The sequence below is a fragment of the Liolophura sinensis genome, chromosome 6 (assembly GCF_032854445.1).
Source record: "Liolophura sinensis isolate JHLJ2023 chromosome 6, CUHK_Ljap_v2, whole genome shotgun sequence".
NCBI lineage: Eukaryota > Metazoa > Mollusca > Polyplacophora > Chitonida > Chitonidae > Liolophura > Liolophura sinensis.
The window spans coordinates 48,420,980-48,444,244 of NC_088300.1; the positions used below are offsets into that span (position 1 = coordinate 48,420,980).

The 23,265-nt window shown below is 39.9% G+C and overlaps 2 protein-coding genes across 5 annotated transcripts in view; one reads left to right on the forward strand and one right to left on the reverse strand.

Moving 5' to 3' along the window:
- Positions 1-18,925, reverse strand: part of LOC135466242 (bromodomain-containing protein 4-like) — a 33,733-nt gene extending 14,808 nt beyond the window's left edge. For all 4 annotated transcript variants that reach the window (XM_064743652.1, XM_064743651.1, XM_064743650.1 and 1 more), the window contains exons 1-7: positions 18,774-18,925; positions 11,797-11,889; positions 4,199-4,291; positions 3,578-3,628; positions 2,550-2,612; positions 1,722-1,769; positions 209-403 (exon numbers count right to left, since the gene is read on the reverse strand). In XM_064743652.1, coding sequence (XP_064599722.1) covers positions 209-403; positions 1,722-1,769; positions 2,550-2,612; positions 3,578-3,628; positions 4,199-4,291; positions 11,797-11,880 — 534 coding nt within the window. In that variant the 5' untranslated portion in view covers positions 11,881-11,889; positions 18,774-18,925. The remainder of the gene's footprint in view (positions 1-208; positions 404-1,721; positions 1,770-2,549; positions 2,613-3,577; positions 3,629-4,198; positions 4,292-11,796; positions 11,890-18,773) is intronic.
- A 1,206-nt stretch (positions 18,926-20,131) lies between these two features.
- On the forward strand, positions 20,132-21,631 carry LOC135469120 (uncharacterized). The gene has a single exon (XM_064747652.1). It carries the CDS (start codon positions 20,316-20,318, stop codon positions 21,585-21,587), a length of 1,272 nt encoding a protein of 423 aa, XP_064603722.1. The 5' UTR covers positions 20,132-20,315; the 3' UTR covers positions 21,588-21,631.
- Positions 21,632-23,265: the final 1,634 nt, after the last annotated feature.

The following is a 23,265-nucleotide window of genomic DNA, read 5'->3' on the forward strand; positions in this document are numbered from 1 at the left end:
GAAACCCACGACCATCCGCAGGTTGCTGACAGACCTTCCCAAGTACTGTGCAATTTGCACAGTTTTATGAACCCTGTATCTTTAGTGACACAAACTAATAATTGTTGGTGTCATTTTCATAATAATTGCTTTAGAGGATGAAGATGTCCAGCTGATTAGAATACCACAGAGGTCATCTATATCTGAGGGACCAGGGAAATACTTGTACCCCTTCATTTTCCTCAGAGGGTGAAGGTGGCGGGGGTAAGGCTCGCCTCCCTGTTAGAGGTGGGACTTTTCCTACATTTCCTGCTGGGGGTGGGGGCAGCCGTTTTCCTGGGTTTAGAGGAGGGGGTGGGAGTCTTGCCGTTCTTACAGGCTGGCCTTCTGACATTTCATCATAAAGCTGATCACCACTGTCAACCTGGACAACAAAAAACTTTATTAAAAAATTTATTAGACGTTTTAGAAGAGAACAATAGGGGTGTTTCGAGTTCAAACTCTTTTATCTTTGAAGGTAGAAAAAGTCCAACTGTATCATGAGTCAAAAATGTTAGGCAATTATTTTTTATCACATTCACTATAACATGGGCATTTGAAAAAAGTGTCACAAAATGTAATTTAGAGTGGAGGAAATGATAGGAAGATTCAGAATCTGAATGTTAGTGAACTTCCTAAAGAAAAAAGAGATGTCACTGTAAACTGATCTCAACAAAAGGTTGTCTAACATTTTGCACCATTCACATGACAAAGTAGGACTGTTCTAACCTTTGCTAACAAAAGAATTCCAACTCCAAACTCCCCTGATAGCTTCAATGGAATACATGTACTTGTACATGTATGAGACACATTAGTTTCCCACAGCTACGTGTTTAAGTCATACTTGAGAAGCACTATCAAAGCGAATATTTGCATCAAAATAAAGTCATATGTGGCCTATAAAATTACAGAAGGCAAAAATAGCTGCTGCAATTAAAATCCATAACAGAAAAGAAATTCATAACTTTTGGTGAAATGTGAACTAAAAATCAAAATGGTCTAGTCCAGCTTTAAGAGGCAGGCTCTACAGGCAGGATGGTAACTACTGAAGCCAATAAACTTGCAAAATTAAAATCAGCGAACTGTTTGCCTGTTCTAACTTAAATATTTTTGTAAGGACACCAGATGGAATGATGCAGAACTCTGTTACGTTTTCACCTAAGTGGCCTGAGGGTTACTACAGTGACCCAAACACTGATACCAAGGTAATGTGAAACACCTGATTAATAATATTTTTACTAATTGCCTGTGTATTTTATTAATCCAAGTACTGCCTTAAAAACGCTACATTTCTGCTGTAACTGAACAGTGAGCTCTGGAGTCGTCAAAATAGGCTGTTGTTAGCTATCCTCATTTAGGATATCATCCTAACTCCCAATGTTATGCTCCTCCACTGCTGCACGGTGAGATCTTGGCCAATGTTATGCACCTCCACCAGTGCACGCTGAGATCTTGGCCAATGTTATGCACCTCCACCAGTGCACACTGAGATCTTGGCCAATGTTATGCACCTCCACTGCTGCATGGTGAGATCTTGGACAATGTTATGCACCTCCACCAGTGCACAGTGAGATCTTGACCAATGTTATGCACCTCCACCAGTGCACACTGAGATCTTGGCCAATGTGACCTTCAACTCGCCCAAACCAATTGCCTATATTCAGGGATAATAACATACACAGTCCATTAATAAAAGTACTTACGGGAGGCTGTTTCGGTGCTGCACCGCCGAGACCAAAATCATCATAGGTCTGTAAAGATTAAGTAAAATAACTCTTAATAACACTACAGTTAACATTCTGATTAATGAATCTTTACACAATGACCAATGGTGCAGAGCAGCGTGTGAAATTAAGGAAATGTCTTTGTTGCCCACGGGTAACCAAAATCTATACATCCAGTTACTCGTCAGAAGATTCGGGTGAACAAAATATTTGGACTACTTATTTTGTTCTGGTATTGCCCACAAGAGTCATTTTGACTTGAAATGGAAAATAAAAGTAAAGGGTTTATTTTTCATTTCATGGACAGGTTAATTAGTCAAGTCATTGCTCTGACAGCAAGAAAGATATCTCTGACAAAGTGTTACTGACAGATGATCAAAATGCATTGTTTCTATTATAGATACCCCACACGTTACCATTACCAATAATTCAGTTGCCCAATGGAATTTTAGGTTGCCCCGGGAAATTGGGCAATTTTGCACCCTGCAGAGGTTAAGAATTTTCACTGCTTTATTATCACATTAAGACCTACACTTAAGTGCACAGCAATCGTCATAATATCACGTCAGTTCATGGGATTCTGGAGCTGAAGCTATTTGAACATATTACGCCACATGTAGAGAAAAGTGCTCTTCCGCTACTCAATACAATACTGTAAAGTTTGGTGCATAAAAATGCATAAATGCCTTAAAATGATACAAAATGTGCCATGTGAAAAAATTAAGGTTAAATACAATACTCTAAATTAACCTGAAATCTCACAATCACCTAAGGTAAAATAAACATCAGAAAACATGAATAGCTTACTTCTTGTTGATCTTCACCAGATGAAGCATCACTGTCAAAATCATCATAAAACGGCTGCATGACCTAGAGAAATAAAACAGAACAGTTTATAATTGTGATGCCAAAGCTTGGAGGAGTCCTCAGTGTCAGATAATCAACTGTTCTACTGAGAACACACAACCAACTGTTCTGTCAAGAGCCCACAATCTACTATTCTGTTGATAGCACACAATTAACTATTCTGTTAAGAACACAATCAACTGTTCTGTTGAGAACAAACAATCAACTGCTCTGTTGAGAACACACAATGTACTGTTCTGTTGAAAATACACAATGAACTGTTCTGCTAAGGACACACAATCAACTGTCCTGTTAAGAACACACAAACAACTATTCTGTTGAGAGCAAACCATAAACTGTTCGTTGATAACTCACAAAAAGAGTTGGCACACTAAACCTCACACCTGACACAAAACACTGTCAGTGGGAACCACAGTAGAACCTTGTCAGTGGGAACCACAACAAAACATTGTCAGTGGGAACCACAGTAGAACCTTGTCAGTGGGAACCACAACAGAACTTTGTCAGTGGAACCACGCCAGAACCTTATTAGATGGAACCATAAGTGAACCTTGTCAATGGGAATCGCAAGATAACCTTGTCAGTGAAAACTACAAGGTATAAACCTTGTCAGTGGAAACCATAAGAAAACCCTGTCAGTGAAAACTGTAACAGAAGTTTATCCGTGGAAACCACAGGTGAGCCTTCTTAATTGGAACCACAGAAAACCCTTGTCAGTGGACACCACATGAAAACCCTGTCAGAGGCAACTACATGAAAACCTTGTCATTGGAAACCACATGGAAACCTTGTCAGTGGGGACCAAAGCAGAACCTTATCCATCAAAACCATGGGAGAACTTTGTCAGTTGGAATCAAAGAAAAACCTTGACAATGGGAACCACATGAGAACTCGTGTGAATCTAAACCCATGTTTTCCACAGTCATAATAGTTCTCAACTGTTAACCAGGTTGGTGAAGTAAACTTACCACTTTTTCATCTTTTATATCGACTGATTCGTATGTTTCTCCATCACTTACCTGCAGAGTCAAATATACATGTACATGAATTAATAGCATTACAGGTATAAAATGAGATGTTATTATTATTATCCAATTATAAATGCCCATGTCCAAATAATGACGGAGTTGAATTTCTGTTCTGTATACATTGTGTCATCTTGTGACAGGGCGAGTAAATGTGTGTTGGCACCCCAGAAGTATCATGCTGAAGACATCACACCCGGTCACATTATATCAACAATGGAACAACCAGGGGGCCAGTTTCACCAAGATGTCATACATGTAGGATTATCGCACATATAGGACAATGATACAGTAATAGTGACACGAAATATCGTACGACAAATGAACGATAAAAATACGTCACATGCCGCTTTGTGAAACTGGGCCCAGTCCTGTTTCCTTGCTCTAACCTCTCAGTGCTGAATGCCAAACAAGGCTACATCAATTGCTATTTCTAAGTCTTTGGTATGACTCAACCTGGGTTTGATCCTAGGTCACGACTTCCAGGCGGACTCTCTTACGGGTTTACTGGGTCATTCCAGTCTTGTCTGGCACAAAACCTGCTTGGTTGTAGAAAATAAATACCCTGTTTTGTGCTGGTCCAGGCATGTGAGGGAGGGGTTTAGCACCCCTGGGCCCCACAGCAGGGGGAGGTTCTGCACCGTCATCATAGAGAGGCTGAAACAGAGAAATGATGTTCAAATAAAAAAAAGATTACCTTGACCCATGATAAACCTTGTTCCAACAACAACAGGAATAATTCTACAGAAGAAAATAGTTGGACACAGACCCCCATTACAACTTCCGTTTTTCGGTAGGGATGATTCTAGTTCTGTGAATTTTAGGGTATATCTTGAACGGTATATGCACTGCAAAGCTTCAAAGTTTACCCTTCAGAGTTTTTTTACCCTGAAAAAAAAAGACACATGTCCAAGATGGGGGTACCCCAACTTGAATTCATCCAACTCCGAGGTTTCTGCATGTATCAAGTGTCAGGCATTATGTGGTGCAAAAATTATTGATTTTGAAAAAAGTTGGCTGGTGTGATAGGACACAGACCCCCATTACAACTTCCACTTTTCGGTAGGGACGATTGTAGTTCTGTGAATTTTAGGGTGTAAAGTCTTTTTTTGCTCCCAGGCGTCCATTTTTGGTGCACAGGTGCATGCTTGGTATTAAAATGCTGGAAACTGTCTAAACTTTGAGGAGGTATGAGCTTTATTGATGAAAGTTTGAAATTCTGGGTGAGAGGACACAAGGTGTGAGGTAGTGATGAGGCTGCGAGTGACGTCCCCTTGGCGTTGCTAGGCACGCCTCCCAGCTGCCGGCATGGAAAGGTCCAGATTTTGACGGTCAACCTATGTCAAGATTTTTATGGCTTGTTTCTCCCAGGCTGGGCCAGGTATGCACCAAAGCTTATTGGCCACGGAATGTTTGGAACTGAGCTACAGCGCTAGACGTTAACATTGTCGCTTATGGAAAATTAATGGGGGTCCGAGGCCTGTACTGACGAAGTCACCAAAATGTGAAAAATGTCACTATGCGCTTAGATTTCGCAGCAGCCTGATAATTTTTGGTGGGCATGTCTGTGATGTGTTTTGCATTGATTGAGCCGTTTTATAGCTTCTTGGGGCTATTTATTTTCTGAAAATATCCATTTTGATGAAAAATCGGTAAAATACTGTTCAGTGTAGGGTAGCCTGTGTATAGGCATCCTGAAATGAACAACATGCAACGTTCTAGTATTCCTACGCTTGAAAATGGAGACGTTCAGAGCAGAAATTGCTGCAAAAATTGAAAGTTTCAGTGTTTATAGCAAAAACGGAGCCTGTCGAGTGTGGACTGGACCATTGATGAGGGATGGTCGATATGGCCTTGCCTCCTACAAAAGACCCCGTCACACATCGATGGAAGAAGAAACATATCAGTAGACTTGTTTATATGGCCAGACAGGGGCTGTCACATTTAGATCCCAAGCTTGATTGTTCACAGGTGTGCCACAACACATGCTGTGTAAATGTGAACCACATAAGCTTGGAACCGCATGGTGTTAACATTAACAGGCAGCGCTGCTGCAACGTAGGGCGCTGTCTCGGCCATGGGCAGTATGCAAGGTGCAAACAGCAGTGACAAATTATATACAAAACTGGCGGTTACAAATATCTAGTGTATGTGTGATCTGTTGGGTTGTTGCCCAGTTGTCCCTTGGCATAGTCAATTTTCTCTTCTGGATTTGAAAGCCTGTACTCAATGTGCTCTCGGAGTTTTCTGGCTGTATTGCGGAGTGATCTCCCCTTAACTGTCTGTTGCTTCTTATAAACCTTGTGGTACTGGTTCACCCTTTAAATCTGTTGTACTGTTTTCTCGCTGCTAGGTGAAATACTGGCGCCGACAGCTTGGGGTTTGGCTGCCGTGGACTTGTCCTGGCCATTGTTAAGTCTGTGGATTGTGGACCCCGCCCTTCCCTCCATATTTCTGCTGTAGTTTACATTCTTGGGCAAGGAGACGGTGAGTGATCTGTTGACAGCTTCGCACTTTTGAGTGCTGGTGTTCATCCGGAGACTGGCGACGGCTGTCTCACTCAACATCATGTGCAGTACTTCGGTCAATTGTTTCCTGTCGTTGTCATCCATGTTGAAAGGGCAGAGTTTACTGGTGGATAAAAACAGGGACCTCTCCCACCAGCTGCTGGTTTCCCCTCCGGAGCAAAGCACGCTGTTCCTGCGGCATTTGGAACAGTCCCCACCGTAACACCTGACCGTTGCATCCACAACCCTGGGTAGGTAAGTTTTTATTTTCCTCATGTCACCAATGTGCTCAGACATAAGTTGAGAAAATATCAAGCTACACCTGGCCTTAACATCCTGACTCAACACCTTCTGTGCTTTCTTCCTGGCTTCCCTCGTTCGGCCCTGTCCTTCAAACATGGCATCGCTGAACTTAGCCTGGTTACATTTCTTGAACTGGGATCTACCTAGGTGCTTGGGGTCTGCTAACCGTTCGACCTCCCACAGTGGCTCGACCAGTCGGATGCCGTCCTCCACTCCCTTGGCTGACCTGGAGTCGACGTCCGTGGTTACGAGCTTGGCTAAAACACCTTGCCTCGCCAATCCCTCGCCAATCTCGTTCCCCATATTATACTCGGACCAGGGGGCACGTGGGTTTGTGTTCGCTGTGCACTCCTTGTGTCCTCCAGGGCACTTTACTTGGAAGCCTTTTCCTCTCAGCCAGGACCCAGTCCAACACAATTTATTCTTCAGTGCTGCGGAGACAATGTATTGCTTGTCTGTTGATGTCTCCACAGCCAGGGACATGGCTTGTGAAGCATTCTGGCCCAGTTTCTTGGGATTGGTTATGGTAATGCTGTTGTAGCGAGTGTCTGTGGCCAGATCTATTGTGCTGTCATCCTCTCCTCTTTGCCTTTTGTATGCCTTTACCTCTTCCACCTTATTTGCCATATCCTCTCTGTTCAGCTTTGTGATTGCAGATGCGACATGGTTTGCAGTGCGATGCATGTTCCTACAAGTGGCAGGCGGCACGTCCATCGCTGCAAATAGGAGTCTGGCTCGGGTGTTCCCCATTGGTGTGTCCTGGAGGCCTACTTGAAGAGCTCGGTTCACCGCCGCAGCTTTTTGGCCAGGTCTGTTGCATTCTACCTCTTTGTAGAATTTGTGGAAGCCAGATACATAGTCACAGTCACAGCACTTAAAACTGAACGCCCAGGCTAAACCCCACTTTTTCTCTGCAGCTATCTCTAACCTGGGCAGTGGACAGTGGTCCTTGGTCTCACTGTGCTCAAGCATAACTTTGTTCCATATACACACCATTTTCTGTATATCTATGAGTCGCATTCCTTCAGCAGCCCATTCCTGCTCATGTGTATCTCTGTCTGATCCAGCCGTGGAATCTACCTTGCACCGTCTTGGCCGTGGGGGGGCCTGGCTGGGTGGTCTTTCAAAGGGTTTCATCATGTTATTCAGTGGGGAATTGGGATACTAGTCTTTCCTTAAGTCCTATCCACTGAAAAAGTGCCTGTGAGCAGGTCTTCATCACCTTGAGGCATTATTCTTGCTTTGATTTTGGTCACAAATGATTGTTCCGAAATTGTGACAATCTGCTTTGATACCCCCTACCACACTGTCAGTCAATTTTTTTCACAAAGTTGCTGAAGTAAATGTCTTATATTTTGACATTTAATTGTCAGATAAATTGCCTATATTTTGATGTATGCTTTGACACTTTTGGCTTGTAACTTTGATATTTAAAGCTGCTCTGAGTAGAAAAGTCTTCTTAAAAATGCATATTTCTCTAAATGGTTGCTTTTGAAAAGTCTAAAGTGCTCTGTCAATGTGATTTTTTTAACTTTTCTTGCAGATAAACATCTTGTCTTTCCAAAGCAGTTGACCTAATGGAGATATCTTGAACGGTATATGCACTGCAAAGCTTCAAAGTTTACCCTTCAGAGTTTTTTTACCCTGAAAAAAAAGACACATGTCCAAGATGGGGGTACCCCAACTTGAATTCATCCAACTCCGAGGTTTCTGCATGTATCAAGTGTCAGGCATTATGTGGTGCAAAAATTATTGATTTTGAAAAAAGTTGGCTGGTGTGATAGGACACAGACCCCCATTACAACTTCCACTTTTCGGTAGGGACGATTGTAGTTCTGTGAATTTTAGGGTGTAAAGTCTTTTTTTGCTCCCAGGCGTCCATTTTTGGTGCACAGGTGCATGCTTGGTATTAAAATGCTGGAAACAGTCTAAACTTTGAGGAGGTATGAGCTTTATTGATGAAAGTTTGAAATTCTGGGTGAGAGGACACAAGGTGTGAGGTAGTGATGAGGCTGCGAGTGACGTCCCCTTGGCATTGCTAGGCACGCCTCCCAGCTGCCGGCATGTATAGGTCCAGATTTTGACGGTCAACCTATGTCAAGATTTTTATGGCTTGTTTCTCCCAGGCTGGGCCAGGTATGCACCAAAGCTTATTGGCCACGGAATATTTGGGACTGAGCTACTGCACTAGATGTTAACATTGTCGCTTATGGAAAATGAATGGGGGTCCGAGGCCAGTTTGGTCATAGGTGGGAAGGGGATCTCTACTGGGCAAATGCGCAGAGCAAAGGAAGTGCATTGGATTAAATTCTCTATCTAGAACGCAAATATGGTACGACTGCAATTGTCAGTGGAGATGAGGTATTTTACACATAAGAAATACAAAACTTTGGTTAGACGTGCAGTGACACTATCTGGCACAGGCCCTGAATTCGGATTGGGACGAATGAGAAAACTGAGTTGTTATGACCTTGATGTAGTATGACCTTGTCCAAATATGAAACCAGACGGGATGGGGTTACAAGTTTAGATTCAAACAACTCATTGTACTGACACCGAACTTGAGCTAACAGAAACCCAGAGTAGCTGGCTGATTTGGGATGCCAGAAAATGACACCACCTACCAAACCCAAAAGTCTAATAGCCCTATTTACAGGTTGAGAGACAAATACCATATACTTGCAATACCTGCAATGTACTGCAAAATTCAGCATCGTCTGGCACTCAGCGCCAGTATTGTTGTCGGTTGACTATTGGTAGCTGTGCCTATGTTATGTGACGCCAGCTCTTGCTGGCTTCCTCTCCAGCTGTACGTGGGAAGGTCTGTCAGCAACCTGCAAATGGTCATGGGTTTCCCCCGGGCTATGCCCGGTTTCCTCCCACCCTAATTCTGGCCTCCGTTGTACAAGTGAAATATTCTTGAGTATGATGTAAAACAGAAATCAAATAAATAAATCATGTGAGGTTTTCATTCTGTTGTGCATGCCTACAGCAGTTGGTGTTCTTTGTGTAGTTTTTCCCGCCTGTTGGCAGTTCGTGTAGTGCCGTCTTGTGTGCATGATTAAACATTCTCGTTTAACCGTCGTCTTTGTGTTCTGTCCCGGTGTACTTCCTCGGGAGGAGTGAATTTGTTTTATCAAATCTGGCGCAGGCCCCGATGCTAAAAGATATACTGATCGACAGACTTACAGAATGATTCGTGAAGCCGCTTACTACAGCTTAGAGTGTATGTAGCCTAATTCTCAAGATACACTCATACCTCTCACCTTCAGCACAATAAACTACACATACAATAAAGAGCAACATCTAAAAACCGTCAATTCAGACACAACATTAAAGTCTGTGTTTAGTCTAATGCCATCAACAAAACTGCCAATATGACATCAACCCCTTTCTTGCATCACCCAATTACTTTGTTTAACATTGTCATGACGCTAGCATTTCAATGTTTTGTCTTTTAAACGATTCAATGTCATAATGGAAAATAAAATTTGTAACACCAGCTCCAAACATCTAGACTAATAAAATGATCTGATCATTTCTTTATATGTGATAATTTTTAATTATATCAGTGTGAAAAATCAGACATTTACTTTAAGCTGTTTGATTTTTTGATTGTTATAAAACTGAAAGTAATAAGTCACTCCATGTTTCACTATTCGTGGAAAATACTCAACCCATCACAGATCTAAGCATACTAGCACCACCGTGTGGCATCCAATTTGTACAATTAGTTTTACTTTCCTACAGTTTTACCATCTACAGTTTTCCTTTATGTATGAAGAGTACGTGTAGCTACCCTCGTAACCTATGTCACATTCATAGTGAAACCCATCTGTAAGAAGTACAAGTCCTAAAATACTTTTTTGGTTGGCACATATACAATCATGGAAACAGCTATTCTTAAGTTTTTATTTATGCAGGGGTGAGTTAAAATGGATTCTTGCAGGAAGTTTTATAGGCAAATGGCTGAATCAAAACAGGAAGAAATATCACAACAAAACTCAGGCATAAATTGAAAAGTTGTTTGTTGGAGGTATCCATAAACATTTTCACATTCATCGGCATTTTCACCTTTGAAGTTTTTCATTCCTTTTCCCTTTAAAACTTGTTGAAGTTTTTCTTTCCTTTTCCCTTTAAAGCTTGCCAAAGTTGGTATATTATTCAACCAGTCTGAAAAAATGTAAGTCTGCTTTTCTTAAACATTAAATTAAGGACAATATCAGCTCTTCAGATGGGATTCTTACACAAATAGCTTCTTGAATAAGTTTCGCATGCAATACCCATACAATCTATTCTAATAAGTAAAATTAAGGAATAAGCCCTTCTAGCTTCCTACTCAAAGTCCACAACTTGATCTTCAAGATAAACAACCTTAACTATCCCCATGGAAGCCCATTTGTCAAATTCAAAAAGAATACCTTTTGAACTTACTTGATCAGTATTGCACCAAATTATTCAGTATTTCACTATGACTATACCATCCTGTGGCCAGTCAGGCTGAAGGGATTTCATACGTCTATATTGTTGTTTCACTCACGTCTACATTCATTACTTATGCTGATTGATACAAATGGGAAAATACTGTCCAAGTAAGACGAAACTCCAAAAATAAGCTTTGTTGACATTCACAATTTATGTACACTGTGCAGGTTGTTCTGTTGTCTAACATATACTATAATTTCCAATTATTATCCCCCATGGTTCTGACAACATAATCCATTATTGTTCATTTTCCCTTACCTGCGCATATGTATACTCCACCATGATACACATGCCACATGTGAGTGAAGTGCTTTCATGGATGTGCACGGTTTTTGAAAAACGCAGCAGTATACATGTGCATTATACTATCCGCTATATTTGTACCTCCGGCACAACTGAATCAAACCAAACAGGTAGATTAAACCTATTTCAGACATGGGGTGAGTTACTCAAAAAGTGCCCTAGGGTTAAAGCCTGGCAATAATTTTGGTCCAACCTAAAGTGCCATAACTTTGAATGAAAAGTGGTAGACGAATAAGTAAGATTTAAACTAGGATTAACTTCTACTACACTTTTGAACAAAAGCTGCTGTCGAAAACTACCTTTTTTGGCATACATGTCATTGTTAACTGGCCAATTAGAAAGCAAGTTGGCAGAAACTTCTGCAGACAAACAAGATTCTTTTGCAAAAAGCAAAACATTTTACTCATGAACATTTCATAAAATCCTCTTTTTTAAGATAGAATTGAGCTTAAGTAGTTAATGGACCACATGCTGGAGTCACTCTTGAACACATTTAAATCTCTTACGAAGGTGTTTATTAACAGATTTGAAGTGACAATGACCAACAAGGATTTTTATACTGACCTCTGGTGGTAAGTCTGTATGCTTGGACTTAGGTAGAGAACTCACATTGCTCCCTGGCGGTGCAGGCAGTGGTCTGCGAACCATTTTTTGAACCTGAAATAAACAACGAAATGTTAAAGGTTTGTTTACATGCATGCACCATCTCTTCTAATGTGGATACTATTACTGAAGACCTAGGCTGGGAACAAAAATGAGACGTCATTACCATCTTGATGATCGGTGAACTCATCACCTGTGCAAGTCGATTAATAATTCTAAATCTCAGTCCTAGGCTTTTAAAGTAAGTCACAAGCTGAAAAAATCAGTCCCAAATTTTCCAAGACTGTCCGAAGGCAAGCCATACAAGACTGTCCCAAGCCATGTAAGTAAATCCCAAGCTGTGCAAGACAGCACCATGTGTAAATCAGTGTTAACTGAATTCTACCGTTAAATTCTGTGCTAATCATGAAAACATAGATCACCAGCTGGCCTAGCTGTGCTGTTACTATTAAATTATATTATTAAATGCCTCTCATCAATGCAGTTGTTATGAATACAGCTCAAGCTGGCTTCCCTTCCGGCCATATATGGGACGGTCTGCCAGCAAGTAGCGAACGGTCGTGGGTTCCCACAGGCTCTGCCCACTTTCCTTCCAGCATTCTACTGGCCACCACCGGGAAAGGAAGTTTACGCTTTCCAATATCGCGAAAAACAAACACAACATATCTGAGCGTATAACCTTGGATATACTCTATCCCATCAACACAATCAATCCTTTTACATATACAGGTTTTTGCTCGAAAAAGAAAAAGCTCAGAGATGTGAAATTCTATTTACATGTAACAAAGAGGGATGTTCAGAAATATCACAAGTTACCCCATGTAACACAATATATGTACTGTAAACCATTAAAACTTTCCTCAGGGGCCCTGATTGCATAAAGCAATCGTAACTTAAGTTGACTGTAACTAGTTACAATCAACTTGGCTTACAATCGTTTTGTGCAAAGCGGGCCCAGGGGCCACGCAGATTCCCACAACCTATCTAATCTAACATGTATGCAATTACCGATGTAGCCTGTGTAATAGCCTTGCAGACATTAAGTTAACATGTTACACTGTGAACATAGATAAGCAGTGTCTCCCTAGACGTACTATGAGTAAGCAGAGGGACTGTGATATATCAGTTTGCATGACTTATCGCTGCATGTATTTGTGTTTCATATTTAATACTGTCGCGCTGAATGGGCTCAGGGTAGTCATACATGACTGCCTACATATATGTCCTGACCGCATGCAAGATACAGTTCATTGCTAGTTATCTTAACTTGCATATGATCAGAATGAATGTGTACCACTACACCGAGCATCAACTATAACACTGAAAAACCATAAAATTTTACATTGTAGTTCCAATATGAATTTCACCTACCATACATGGTACTTTTTGAAAAGATCGCATAAATCATACAAAGTCTGACGAAAATGGCTGCAAGTATTGACAAAATTAGTGTAAATTTTGAAATTAGTGTAAATTTTTTGTACATATAACAAGAGCTGGAAAAGTGCTCATTGTTTGAGTTCTAGTATGGTGAAGCATGAATTACTACAGGTAATTACATTTTATTTATTTTTATTCAATTTTAATATAATGTTTCAAATTAAGTTGAAAACTGCTTTGTCAAATACCTGTGTATGGCACATACTGTTGGGAAATTGACGTGACCCTTAGTATGACTGCTTCTCTCAACAAATTAATTATCATAAATTAACTTTTTACCATATGAGTATTAATTTTATATATTTGATTGTAGTTTAAAACGGTATTCAAGATATGGTGAGAGAAACCGAGTGTCAGGGAATAAACCTCTCACCTTTAGCAAGTTGCCAACAAACTTTTTCACCCCTAATGTTGCAGACTTTGTCCGGCACGCCACATTGGTACAAGGCAAAAGGTCTTCAACAGGCATTAAGACTGTTCGAAAGACCTCAAGCAGATGATGAAGACAGTCAACTGCTTACTATCAATCAAAGCCCAATAAACAATGAGGGTGACGCAATCTTGGCAATCTCTGTGTATTGTGCGAGCAATTGAGAGTCACACACTCTAACACTCCGCCAATCGTAGGTCCAGTTACTGTTAGTATTTCTTTATTTGATTGGAGTTTTATGCTGTACTCAAGGATAATTCACTTATTCAACAGCGACCATCATTGTGGTGGGAGGAAACTCGGCAGAGCCCGGCGCAAACTCACCACCACCCATAATAGTATTATGTTTGTAGTTTAGCCTCACAACATCCTGACCAAACTCGGATTTGAAGGATGATCTAACCACCTAAATGTGTAGAACTAGTTACATCAGCAAATCACTACCTTTGTACAAGTCATTCTTCAAAGCATAGGTTCTACTGTGGTGCCCACTGAAAACAATTCACATCTGGCCCACACTGAAAATGGCATGTTTCTACTTCATATATTATATAATATTCACTAAACAGCTAAGGAAACTACATCTATGTTTCATTACTACATATTTGCAATTCTTTTACTGCCCCTTCTCAAGCGTTCTCAGCAACAGACACGGAAAATGTTAGGTTGATCATAAGAACACTTGTGGTGAGTTGAAGGACAGACATCAAATTTATAACTGGGTACCGTTTTAAAAGGCTACAGTTGGGTTAAAATATTTTAACATTAAAAACTGAAATTAATGCCATATATATCAATTTATAGTACCAAAATTACTCTTAAATCTTTCTACAGTCAGTACAAACGAATATAAGACATTTTTTCACACATTTGCCATAAATTTATCGGGCAATATTCCCTGCAATTTGGGTTTTTAGGGTATTCTATAATTTTAGGGCACCTGTCAAGGTTATATCAAATGTCACTGATTTTGGCCTTGGACATACAAACACAACATAGATCTTTTATTTTAGAGTTAGGTTAGATGATTAGACTTAGTAAGGATTCACGATTCCAACATGTACACATATTAACTGCCATACACAGGCTGTTCCCAGTTTGCAAGGCAAACAGCCACAATGATAATGAATACATGTAAATACCACCACATACACACCACACAATTTTATGTCTTCGGAAAAACATGACGTAAAAGATATCTTTATCCCAAGCAAGAAAATGAAAACAACAGATCTAAATCACTACAACTGTAACATTCGCAACTGATTTTTTCCTACAGACACACTTCCCTGTTGAAGAAAAAACTGTTCGATATACAGTGACACAGAGTGAGATGGCTTACACTTAAACTGTACAGCCTAGACTATAGAAAGTTGACACTCAAGGTAAGCCAAATTGGCACACACTAACTGCAGACATTTTGTGATCCATGAAAACTTGACAAATGCCTGCACATCAATAGGTACATATAACACTTAACCATTCACACAACAGGAAGAGCTGTTAAAAATGAATGTCTACAATACATAGATGCACACGTACGCTATCACAGTCAGACCCATCCTTAGTCCACTCAATCTGAACACCATACATATTAATTTATTATCTGATTATTTCATTTATTTGTTTATTTGATTAGTGTTTTACTCTGTACTCAAGAGTACTTCACACATACATATGACAGTGGCCAGCATTATGGTGGGAGGAAACCAGTCAGAGCCTGGGGGAAACCCACTCCCATCCGCAGACTGCTGGCTACCCTTCCCACATATGGCTGGAAAGGAAGTCACCAAGTTTATCTGATTAATGTTTTACTTTAATACCATATACATGTATTTTTATTTACTTGATTGGTGTTTTATGCCATACTCAAGAATATTTCATTTATACAACGGCGTTCCACATTATGGTGGAGAAAACCTGGCAGAGGCCAGTGGCAACCCACAGCCATCTACAGATTGCTGGCAGACCTTTCCATATATGACTGGAGAGTGAAGCCAGCATGAACTGGACTTGTACAGATGTACATGTCTATACCTGCTTAATGTAAGCTTTGAGCATTATTAGGACTGTACTTAGTATTGCAGGACTGAATGTAACCATATCCATTATGTCATCTTCAGGTAACATATGGATGATGATGATGTCAATCAAAATCTATTTCGGAACATTAAAATTCGGCAAATATTAATTAGGACTTGAATCTCAACAAACATTCTCTCAGAGCTAAAATGTATTCTTTAAATGTCGCTAAAATATTGGTCTAGAAATTAGTCTAAAACAAAGTGCATGCCTTGGATACATTCGTCAGTCTGAGAAATAAACACAGAGCACTGTTCTGTTCAATTTAGCAAAACAGAAAAGCAAAATCTGTACATGATATATATATATATGGTACAGTATTGATAAAGTGTACATACCATGGACACTCTTCTTTTTCCTTTATACATGTAGATTTATACATTTATACTGTAAAGTCTGTACACTGTTCCCCAGCCTATACCGTAATACTGGACCTGCAAACCTTGGCCTGTCTTGTCTACTCCCTGCCACATTTTGGTTAGGTGTTTAATGGCTATATGGCAATATAATACATGTTTCTCTGCCTTAATCATTAACAGTCCAGTTAATTATAGCTCTAGCATGATAAGTAAAGGAGAAATCTCAGGATATGCAAATTGTAACAGCCTTTAACTGCAGAAATTATAGTGTGTACAGTGCCTATCAGATGGGAGTGTTGCCCTGCACACTGTAAACTGGTCAAAGCAATGAAAGCTTCACCCAAATTGTAGCAGTGCAGGTAATGCAAATGAATTTTTTTTATCTCGATATCTAAATGCACTATCAACTTAAAATTTCTAAAATGCTTCCTGTACATGAATAATTTATACATTCAGTTGTACAGTTTGGTACAGTTTTACACGTGAAATGCTGACTCTTTGCATACTAAATGTAGTTACTGTCTGAGCTCAAAATAATTCTTCATTTCTGTTCAGTCATCCTATAACAAAAAGTGAATATGCAACATTAGCGATTATTCCAAAAATACCCCTTCTCTGAAGAAACTAAAATTCCAAAAAAATAACATTAGATTAAACTTTGTTTTTTGTGAATCATTTCCAGTACTGAGAGATAACCAGACTGCAGAACACCTTATGTGTATGTCAGTCAAGACTGGGCCATAATGGGGATAAACACCTGTGTATTTGAAAGAACAAATGATTATCCTCAGTACCACATTAGCAATACCCATATATCTGATGATTTGAAAATCTATTTAGTGCTGACATACATGATGTAAGCAGTTTGATTAAATATAGTGGAATTCAAAACTCCCACAATATATAAATGTACAATCAGAGTTCAGTAAATATAACATTATTCCATAATCTGTATAAAAAGAAACTTTTCGATGACTTTCTGGCTAGACAGACGAGATGTGTACAAGTAACAATTAATTCACATACAGTATAGAACTAATTTATGGAAATACTCAGTCCACCTTTCTTGAAGTATTGCATTTTGCCTAAAGTTAAGCATTTTTCAAGTGACACATTTTGCTTGATTCTGATTTATTCATCCACCTTATAGGACTACTTCTGACTTCTTTTTTTTTGTTAAGTTAGATTAATATCTTATCATAAAAACTGAAGTTTCTGCATCAAAAGTCTCATTTTAAGGTGAAAATGCATGTTTACATACCAAACTAGGTGAAATACAGTATTTCCTCCACAGAAACTTATTTTACCTCAACTCGGCTCAAATCCTTTGCCACAAATCCATACACTTACAGCAGGCCTTTCACATCAAGTCTAGCTGGACTGTATTATATATCCACTATCATTTGTCTAAGATACAGGTAAATACAACCAGGTAAGGTTCAATTGGGCTGTTCCATGAAACACTTGCTTTCCCTTACGTAGCAAGTGTTATTGATTGGAAAAGGAAGAAAACAAAGTTATTGAGACATGGTGTCAGGTTTCACAAAACTAGCTATGTCACGATTTGGGAAGTTGTAAAGAGACTGTTTAAAAGAGACAGAGTGCTGGTGAAATTGTGCTGTAATTTTCGACGTCATCTACATAAAGTTGAGACTTCCAGATGTCTACCGACAAATACCTTTAAGTGGACAATTGAATGTTCAGTCTTATGCGAGGTTTCTCTTCAACCATCAAGATTCACCTCACACAAGTCGCTATATATAGAAACATGGCGGAAGATTGACTTTTTTTACTGGATTACCACCACCTTGGTAGACAACAGGGAAAAATTCGGAATTTCTTTTGGTGGTATGTCCCTGTAAACCATGTCAAAAATCTACATTATAGACTTAAGAATTAGTAACGCAATGACATTTCAGCTTAAATTGTTAGACACTCTCCCAAAACTAGGTGCAGAGCACAGTTATTTTTCCTGCAATGCTCTGTTGTGATTTCATGTCTGTATTTTATTTAATATCAACCATGGTATAAAATATATATGAGAAAATTTGTTATACTACAACAGAAACAACGTTTGGCGGGCTAGTGTGATTTTCAGTTCATCCTGGAGTATGTGAACTGAATACCAGTAACCACCCTCTCCTATTTCTATCTCAAACATGAAAGTGTACTCTGGGATTAAGACACACGTCTCTTAATCCCTGGTCCCAGGATCACAAGGTGATCTCAGACTTAAGTCAAAACTTCATTATCATCATTAAATGACTTAAGTCTAAGATCATTTCATGATCCCGGGCCCTTTCTTTCTTTTTTTAAGGTAAGTATGAACAAGTAGACTGGACTACACTGTACTAAACTGTTTCCCAGCCTACACTTATGAGTGTCAGCCTGTACGTGTGGCTTTTGGCAGAAAATGTGCTGATCTGTAGATAAATCAATTACACACCAAAATAACATCCAGCAGTCATGTCAGAACTTCTCAGAAGTTCTTTGTGAAAAGTATTGTCAGACTAACATCGTACCACCTGAAATGACTAGCTGAAATTCCCACTCAAAACTTTTACTGAAAGACACTGTTCCTATTCTGACAATTTTCATACTGTGAATCAAACCTATCATATACTCACCGTATTTCAGGACCGCTCATGTAAAGTTTAGATCACTGCATTTTAAATATAGTTTCAACTTGCATCCTACAAGTGTTCACTAAACTTGAACTTCACTTCCTTGTTCAGATTGAGAAGGGGGCTTTCCCGGTATTTTGTCAAATGTCAAAGGTCAGAGGTACAGCTGACTCGTACATTGCCATCGTGATGCATTTCATTAACAAAACACGAATAAGAGACGAGTGGAAATAACCACAAGCGCAGAGGTCAGTAGGTCGTTGAAGCAGTCCCTCGCACAACAGTACTCATCAGCCTACATCTACAAGTGTAAAAACGAATATGTTCGGAGTATGCGGTTGAGATAAACAAACTAAAGTTGGCAACCGTTTAAGCGTACAAATCCAGCATCCAGGAAACATCTATATTTGCCTTACGTTACATTGTTTTAATGTACGACTTCAATGCCGTACAAAACAAAACAATGAATCATGACTCATAAAGTGACAATGTTTAACAATTTTAAACACTGCAAAACTGTCATACAAAAATGTGTCATTTACATCTATGTGTTCAAACATGTGATCTATGACGACGAGCAATGTGTTCCGTAGATCTCACTTGCTCTATCAGGACATGCACGAGGTCGCGATAAAGTACTAATTAAATATGAACTAAAAAGATTTTATTTTCCCGATAGGATAAACCAACGGCGCTCTATGTACGTGTTATCAAGACGCTGGAAACTGATTTTCTCCATATCTAACCTGGTGTATTAAAATTAATTCAGTTATTAACTAGAGTTAATTCAGGATAGGCCTCGATCTGTACATATCTGTGAATTAAAAGATATTTGAACTGAACCTGGGATGTCTTCTCGAGATGCATCATTGATATTATCGGTAAATGTCTGCATTTCAAGTTCACAGCTGTATCTTGTAACTTGGACGGCTATTTTTTTAACACAGGCTTTTGCTGTATAATATAATATAATACCAGATGCAACACTTTTTCTCTTTATTCTACAGGTGGCCGGTGTCCATATGTCTTTCATGCACGCATATTTTCACACCAGATAAAGTTTTATAACTTATGACTTGATATCTCAAACGCCGCTTGGAGTCATAAGATGCGAGAATCTCTCCTTAAACGCTCTTATCAACAAAGCAAAGACTAGATAAAGGGGCGGTTGAAAACCCGTCCTGCAACAAGGAGGCACATACATGCACTCTAGGGATTCCGTCGTCGTCATATGACTGAAAAATTGTTAAGTACAACGTTAAACCCCAAGCACTCACTCACTCACTCCAAGTCAAGATCAAGCTGCACCATAGCGTCTGACAAAGTTGTCTCCCATGGTCCGCCAGTTCACAAGTCTTGTGTCGCAACAGACGACATTGTGGTGCAATTTCGCGTCCTACACAACGCTGATAACACGAGTAATCACACGACCGATGGTTGAATTTGATAGCTTGGGCGGCAGTTTAAAAGGTGCAGTGTCAACCAGCTGTAAATTGTCCCAAATGATCAGGTGACACGTAACACATCTCAATTTAAACCGAATCTATGATGGCATCGTCGAAAAAAGGTAAGGTGACATCAGTAAAATCTAGAAAAGGATTATTCCAAAATCTGGTGTTTGTGGTGTCACACACAGAAGACCCTCACGTGACAGGGATAATCAAAGAGCACGGGGGTAAAGTAGCGAAAGCGCTCACAGAGAAAACAGACTTTTTCGTTCAAGGCTACAACAAGGAAGACGACGGTCGCTTGGGAGAAGCTGGCGACAAGAACGTTAGAGTGATCTCCCCTGAATATCTATACGACTGCTTGGAGTCGAGTAGAGTCCTGGAAACACACTCTCAGGCTTTGGGGCCTGTGGAGACAGGAGACGGTTTCCTTCATTGCATGCATACTTCTGCCATCGTAAATTGCTTCAAACCACCCGGTATACAATGCAGAGAACGGGAAGAACTTCCACAAAGCTTTGGAGAGTTCTTGAAGACGGAGAAATTCTTGCCTGTCTATGAGCGTAATACAATATATCTCCTCCCGTTTGACAGAGAATCAAGACCGAGCACAGCAAAGAAAAGAACTGCTGATGGAGAAATAAAAACAAAGAAGGGTTCTCTGAGCAGAAATGTAGGAAAACAAGTTGTTCTGGACAGAATTTGTCAATTTTTGGTTGGGTTTTTTTGTATGTCTGTGAAGATTCTTCCTGCGTTATTTTTGACAGTGGGTAAGAAAGATGCCACGTTAAAAGCTGGCAGGTACAACTATTCCATTGCTGTACATCGCACCAGGAAAAATAACATTCGACTGGATGCTATGGAAATAATTGGTGTTTTGGAAGAACTGCGTCCAAAGGATGGGTTTTGTATTCTTGGAATAACATCTGAGGACATTTGCGAAGACCCGAGCGACAAAGCCCCACTTTTGGGGCGAGCTACTGGAGACCAAGCAGGGGTTCTGTCAACATGCTACCATGACAAAGCTATATCACAGAAACACCAGGCAAAGAGTGGGGACTCTCTGAGAGCATTGCTGAACACGGCAGCTCACGAAATAATGCATATGTTCGGGATGGATCACTGCTCTTATTATTCCTGTGTCATGAACAGCTGGTCCGACCCGACAGCTGATCCAAGTAAACACCCAGAGAAGGTCTCTCCTCTTCACCTGTGTCCCATTGACCTACGCAAACTTCACTATTCTGTGGGGTTTGATTGTGTAACCAGGTACAAAAACTTACAAAAAGTTTACTTGGATTTTGGCATTAATGAAGAAGTTGAGTGGATTGAGAAAATCCTAGAAATTATTAACAAAGAAAAAAAATAACACTTTTAATTTAATTGCCCCTATATCCTGCCGAAAAGGTGGATATCGATATGCATGTATATGTGTGTATACATATACATAAGATAAACAGAAAAAAGCTCGAAAAAAAATGCAAAGCTGTGAAATAGGTTAGAAAGATTGTGTTTGGGTTTGTCATTTTTTCTTTCTTGTTACATCTATATATCCATCTATATCTTCATGAATGTTAGACTTTCTAAAAATGGTTTTGTTATAGATTGTTTTCTCCAGGTTTAGTACAACACTGGGTAAAACATATAAGTGCTATACAGGTGCAAAATGTATTCCCAAAAAGATGGAACTGGCTCACCACCAAGTCACGTGACTGTGACTTACCATATTGACTTGCTGAGCCTCATATATATGTGCATACTTCCATACACCAAGAAACAGCTGACTTGAGGAACTCACCCGAATACTCCACTTTTATGACAAAGGTCAGGTTTATAAGGGGAGGTAACCTGGCAAAACCCAAGTCAAATGTATGGCTCACTGCCAGGTAGTAGACAATCCTCCTGATATTGCCTCATTGTCTGCAGAGACTGTGACCCCATACAGTTTATTTATTTCATTGGTGTTTCACACTATACTCAAGACTATTTCACTTTTACGATGGCGGCCAGCGTTATGGTGGGAGGAAACCCACGACAAGTTGTTGCCAGACCTTCCCTCATAAGATCAAAGAGGAAACCAGGATGAGCTGGACTTGAACTCACAGCCACTGCATTGGTGAGATGGGTCATTGTGCCATTCTGGCATACTAATCCACTCGGCCACGGAGGCCCTCGTGACCCTAGTAAGGGCCCCTAAATTTTTCCATAGATCAAATTATAAAATGAATAAGCCAATATCAACACAATTTTTTCAATACCAAACATATCCTCAGGCATTTATTGACTTGAAACTCAAATGCTTGCTGTTTGTCTTTTAGTATAAGTGTATTATTATAGCACTTACTATTTACAGATTACGTATATAATAAATTATTTCAGAGCAAGCTACATGCTGAGAGGAAACCTCACTGCATACCATAAATACCAATATATAAACCTATTCACTTCAATTAAGAGGCCTTGCTGGGCGTTCAGCATTAAAGGGATAGTGCAACGAGTGGTTGACCCTCATCAGTATAATGGTTCGGGCGGGGCGGGTTACTTGCCTTCAGTAAGGCGTCTCAGTGAAGCAGCACTAGATAGAAGAGCGGTGGAAATCCGTCCCGCAACAAGGAGGCACATTACATGCACTCTAAGGATTCCTTCGTTGTCACATGACTGAAAAATTGTTAAGTATGACGATGAACTCCAAGCACTCACTCAAGAGGACAACTACCAATTAACTTAAAGTACTAAGTTTCAGCATGCTGTCAGACCAAAAGATTCTCACTGTTGTCCAATGTTGAAATGAAGGCTGCTTCAATGATGACTGAGCAGGAGCCATTAAAGTCTACGAGGACATAACAGACAAACACCCAAGTTAATCTGATCAAGACAAATCCACACTATCGGAAGCTGGATTCCAGTCTATCAACTGAAAGTCCGGTGATTTTGTTCGCAGCTAATCCAAATGCTATGGCACTGATCAAGGTCTTCATCACACTCTGAAGTCTGTACAACATAATTTTCAAAATCTAGTTCATAAAATAACACTTTCCTTCATGATA